The sequence below is a fragment of the Pelophylax lessonae genome, assembly GCF_965119305.1.
Source record: "Pelophylax lessonae genome assembly, chromosome: 5".
Taxonomy (NCBI): domain Eukaryota; kingdom Metazoa; phylum Chordata; class Amphibia; order Anura; family Ranidae; genus Pelophylax; species Pelophylax lessonae.
Genome location: NC_138772.1, coordinates 528,428,490 through 528,434,489, shown reverse-complemented (window position 1 = coordinate 528,434,489; position 6,000 = coordinate 528,428,490). Strand labels below are relative to the sequence as shown.

The 6,000-nt window shown below is 43.5% G+C and overlaps 1 protein-coding gene across 1 annotated transcript in view; it reads left to right on the top strand.

The window, feature by feature from the left end:
- Window positions 1-3,115: 3,115 nt before the first annotated feature.
- Window positions 3,116-6,000, top strand: part of TMEM71 (transmembrane protein 71) — a 52,030-nt gene continuing 49,145 nt past the window's right edge. Inside the window, exon 1 of the mRNA XM_082259818.1 lies at window positions 3,116-3,180. Within this exon, the coding sequence (XP_082115944.1) occupies window positions 3,135-3,180 (46 nt within the window). The 5' untranslated portion in view covers window positions 3,116-3,134. The remainder of the gene's footprint in view (window positions 3,181-6,000) is intronic.

Below are 6,000 nucleotides of genomic sequence, written 5' to 3'. Positions count from 1 at the left end.
TGTGCCCCATCCTTGGTGTCATTGGTAGGAACTGTCTCCATCTTTGGTGTCATTGGTAGGAACTGTGCCCATCTTTGGTATCATTAGGAGGAGTTGTTCCCCATCGTTGGTGTCATGGGGAAGAACAGTGCCCCATTGTTGGTGTCATTGGTAGGAATAGTGCTCCATCGCTGTTTTCACTGAAAGGAATTGTACTCCTTCATTGATGTCAGTGAATGAAATAGTGTGCCAGGGGCTGGATAAAAGGAAGCAAAGGACCGCATTTGGAGACCACTGCCATATACTATAATGCCATGTTACAATATTTAGCAACAGTATCATTTTTCTTAAAAGCTCCCTATTTTCCTATTTAAAACAGAGATGGAGTCTCCAAAAACTATGTCCCTCCAGGTATTGACAGGGGGAATAAGGATGTAGTATGCTGGCCTGAGTGACTAATCACCAATGTGATCACTGTCATAGAGAGGTGGTAATGTCATCAACCCTGTATAAGCTCTGACACCATCCAACATGGAGCTTACACAGGGTCTATTTTCTAGTTTGGACATAAGTATGGAGCAGCAGGGGGTGAAAGCTAGTTTATGGTCATGTTTTGGGGGGTCATGTTCATTTGGCTGTACTTCTCCTGTGGATCACAGTAGTTCAGTTCGTTCTGCACTCCTGTGACCCGTTTTCAGCAGGCTTAAGCCAGCTGTTGGCTGATGTCACAGAGCCTATCCAGGCTCAGAAAGATCGTGACCATTTGGTTGGGATCTGCCCACAGGCCTGGACCGGCACCCGGCTAAGGCTCTCGGCGAGCCGCTGAGAGCCGGAGCCGGCCGCTCCCACCCTCTCCACAGCCCAGTGCTCCAGTGAGTGCATGGTGGGGGTGGGGGGGGGGGGCAGAGCAGACAGCGGTGACTGAGAGTCTCCTCTCAGGGAACCTGAGTTCTCTGCTCACAGAGAACCAAGTGATCAGCAGTGTTTGATTGTTTGATTTTCAGCCTTAGAGCTGGTGGGGGATCGATGTGGCATCCACCTAGGTAAGTATAATTTAAAAAAATTCCCATACTTCTCTTTTAAGTTCCTGTAGTCTCTCCTTATTTGTTTTATTCCTCAGACCTTTCACCATTTTATGTTACCTGTCTCCGAACTCATTCTATCTTATCAATATCTTTTTGTAAGTGAGGTCTCCAGAACTGGACACAGTATTCCAAATGAGGTCCGACTAAAGATCTATATAGAGGAATCAGGACCTCCTTGCTCCTGCTGCTGATCCCTCTAGTGATAACTAAAGATCTATATGCTGGAATTAGGACCTCCTTATTGCTTCTAGTGACCCTTCTCATGTACATCCCATTACCTAGAGAAATAGTTGGTATGGTTGAATAAAGACATCAGTCCATCCAATTCAAACTGTGTGGGTGTATGTATTTATGTCTCTACCAAACTTCCGTATCCCTGTATATTGCATTCACTAAGATGCCAATCTAAGAGATTTTCTCTGCTGACACCACCAATTGTGTAAGGGAGTTCCACATCCTTACCGCTCTAACAGTAAAGTATCCCCTATGCCGTTTGTGATTAATCGGCTTCTCATCCAGTTTCATTGAAAGGCTCAGTGTCTTCTTAAGCAAACTGAAACCAAATAGTCTTATCCCTGTATTAGGATCACCATTTAGATCATGGGTGTCCAACCTTTTGGCTTCTCTGGGCCACATTGCCTGTAGAGACATTTTCTCGGGCCTCATATAAAATTTATATTATATAGTTAAGGTATATAAGTAATAAAATGCCGCTGCCCCCTTCCCGCACTGCCGCGCCCCCCCAGCACTAATTTAACGCAACTAGTGTATGATCCCTTCCAAGGCAGCCTCTGCCTACAGTTAGTTGGAAGCCGCTGTGGCTGTGCCCCCGACCCGACTTCCTTCCTTCTCAGCAAAAAAAAATAAAAATTGTCAGGGGGCAGTGGGCCGCATTGCCTGCGGTTCTGGGCCGCATGTGGCCCCCAGGCCGCAGGTTGGACATGCCTGATTTAGATATTTGTATATTGCAATCATATCTCCTCTTAAGCGTCTCTTCTCCAGAGAGAATAAGTATAATATTTGTAGTCATTTCTCATAATTGAGATCTTACAGACCCCTTATCAGTGGAGTTGCCCTTCTCTAGACTCTTTCCAGTTCCAGCACATCATTTCCTGATGTTTTCAATTTAACCACTTGCCACCTAGGCCAATTCTGACACTTCTCTTCTACATGTAAAAATCGTCATTTTTTTGCTAGAAAATTATTCGGAACCCCCAAAAATTATATTTGTTCTTTAGCAGAGACCCTGGGGAATAAAATGGCCATTATTGCAACTTTTTATGTTGCACAGTATTTGCGTAGCAATTTTTTAAACACGTTTTTATTGGAAAAAACTGTTTCATGAATTGAAAAAACAAAAAACAAAAACACAGTTAAAGTTAGCACAATTTTTTTGCTTAATGTGAAAGATGATGTTACGCTGAGTGACGGGTGAGCCGGTAGAAGCACCGGAGGGTGGCGGGAGGGGGGATGTCCCCTCCTGCCACCTATAAAAACATTTAAACAGCCGTTATGATTGTTTTTACAGTGCAGAGAATTTTTAGCTGAAAAAGAAGATATCTGAATAATGCCTGTAGCTGCACCCATCATTCAAATATTCCCATTCAAAGTCGACAACGTCATATGAAGTCGTTGGGCGGGAAGTGGTTAAAGGAGTAGCTAGTTATATATGGATTTGCTAATAGACATTAACCGTCCTATCTTCCCGTTATTAGATATTTCTGCCACAGTATGGATTCCTTCTTTATCTCAAGGACCTTTCATCTGTCTGGTTCATGTCCCAGACATAGAAGTCTTTATCTGCTGCGCTTATTTTAGCCAGGAGGATTCTTAGCTTAGTGATATAATTCATCACGATAATAAGTTCATATCAAATAAATTCAGACTGAAATTGCTGAGTGACTCTGAGACATAACAGATGAGGACCTCCCCATATACAGTATTGGAGCCACCATTGGAGACTTACTTTAAAATGATCCTGTGCTTTGATCATGGGTTGTCCATGTAGTATTACTCATTCTCTAACCAAAATATTTATCCCTACAGATCGGGACCACAAACATTTTCAGGATGGACCGAAAACCTCCCACAATGTCAACACCGAAAAAAGGAAGATGTACGTATGACTGATGGATATTTGTTCAAACAAAGATAATGTATCCTGCTGTCAGAATACAAGGTGTGACAGTTTAATTCCCGGAATAAACTGTAAAAAAAAATTTGTGCAGGATCATTGTCGTGGTGGAGAATCCACTTGTCAGGCCGGAGTTCTGGTCTTTTTAGAATTTGCAAGTAGCAATGTTGGTTGGCCATTGTGCCTTGTACTTTGTTCTATGAACTCTTAGCTAGCTATAATCCTTGTGATAAAAAAAACACACCAGCGTAAGTATACAAGGGTTTTCCACATTTGCATCCGTCCTTTGCATTTTTGGCTGCCCACTTCTTGCGTGGACATCTTCCTGCCCCTCCTTTAACTGCTTTTGCCATTTGATGTCTTTATGGAATGTTCACCATAAGCCTGTTGAAACAGAATTAAAGTTTGACTCGCACATTTGCAAATTTGGTATTAATGCACTACTCCAAATTCCTGTCACTCATTTTCTGCCAACAGCAAAATGCACACACAGGTTATTTCTTCTGCTACTCCGTAAAGACTGAGTCAACTGGTCTGCGACCCAGGCGGGTGCAAGTTAGAACATGCCAGAACACGCTTAAGTTTTCACCACCATAGTGCTACACTGTGGACATTCCGGGAATTAAATTGTCACATGTTGTATGTACAGCTGGGAGGATTCCTCCATCCACCTTGACTACTCCAGTGTAGATGGGGAATCTGTTTGGTTTATATCATGAAGGCTCCCGCGCTATCACTGATGGTGAATCAAATCAAATAAATAAACACACTAACAGTAGTCCAACACCAACTAAGTAAAACCCTTAGCTAATACGGTAAATTTAAAAATATATATGGTGCTGCGCTATTAAAGTGATAATAATACAAAGTGCATGAGATAACCAATACCTCAATACTGTATGAGAATTTAAATATATAACAAGGATAGCACAAAATACTGTGCAGTGTAAAAATACAGAACAAAAAAAAATGTTGGCGAAATCAGCAAACCTGGGTAAACGTGAATGTAAAGTGACAGATAAACTCTTGTTACAAGATGAAAACAAATAAATACAACAATATAAGAAGTGTTTAGTGATACGTCCACTTGGAATGTAAACCATACATATAGGTGCAAATAAGACTATTGAGATATGCCATAAATCGCAACTTGTCCCTTCACCATGTGACATAAGTGACTATTACACAGCGACTCCAATAAAAATCTTCAGTGTAGCGCCACCTCTGTGCTCACAGGCCGCTCACCTTTCAGCTGTAAGGTAACAGCATTAGGATTGTATATCTTTAGATGCAAATCCTTTGCTCTTTAGGTGTGTTTCAACGCCTCTAGGACTAGTATGTCACCTTTGTGATCCTCTCGCAATACCTCCTTAAAATACTCCATTATATGCCTGGGTATAAAAAGGGATTTCCATAGTGCATTAATGTTTAAAGGGTTTTAATAATAAGCAACAGCATGGGTGCTTACTTTTTAAAAATGACAAACAATCATATTATCCACGAGCGCCGAGCTCGTCAGACGTCACTTCCGGGATGCCTCTGCCCTACGCGTTACGTCACACTCACGTCAGGGGATGAATGGAGCTATTTAAGGAGGCATTGCAAGAGGATGGCAGAGGTGACATACTGTTTCTAGAGGTGTTGAAACACACCAAAAGGGCGAAGGATTTGCATCTAAAGATATACAACCTAATGCTGTTAACTTACAGCAGTAAGGTGAGCTGCCTGTGAGCACAAAGGTGGCACTACACTGAAGATTTTTATTCCAAGTGGACTTATCACTAAACACTAGGGATCGACCGATTATCGGCAAAGCCGATATATCGAGGGTCGATATGCACTTTCCCTGATATTTCAGAATCAGCCCCGGAGGTTACCGATATTTTGGGATAGTGCTTGTACCGGAGTGATGCCTGCAGCTAGAGGCATCACCCCGGTATGGGCGTCCATAGCCGAAGGTCGGCTGTCTTGTAATGACAACCGATGCGGCTAAGAAGCTGCTTGGCTGTCATTACAAGGAGCGGGAGGGGACGTCCCCTCCTCCCGCTGCCTTCTGCGGCTCGCCCGGGTCTCCCGTCCCAATGGGAGACCCTTGCAACCAGCCAGCACGGCCGCCGAAGACCCGATCAGAGCCATATTCGGCTCTGATCGGGTCTCCATGCAAAAACCTGGAAGTGATGTCATGACATCACTTCCGGGTACTGGCGCCAGATAAAAAAAAAATCACAGCATTCAAAACAGCCAAACTTTGCGTTTTGAATGCTTTTAAGTGCAGAGGAGGGGTTTGGGGTCTTTTAGACCCCCAGATCCCTCCACAAGGGTACCTGTCAAGAAAAAAAAAATGTAAATGTACGAAAATATCGGCCGATACCGATATGCATTTGCCAAAATATCAGCAACGAAAAACCGATATTGGTCGATCACTAATAAACACTTCTATTATTGTTTGAACTTATTTGTTTTAATCTTATAACACAGTTTATCTGTCACGTTACATTCACGTTTACCCAGGTTTTCAGATATCACAATATTTATTTTTTGTTCTGTATTTTAAGATCCCGTTCACACTGGGGCGATCCGACTTGCCGGGGCGACCTCACAGGTCGCGGTGCGCAGCTCGCACCGCGACCTCGGAGCGGCCGGCACGAACTTCATATCATTGAAGTCAATGCAGGTCGCTCCGGGTCGCCCCAAAGAAGCTCCGGACCCTTTTTCTAAGTCGGAGCGACTTGTGCCGCTCCTATTAGAACGGGTCCACAGCTTCTCTATGGCAGGCGACCTACGGCGACCTGTCAGGCGACC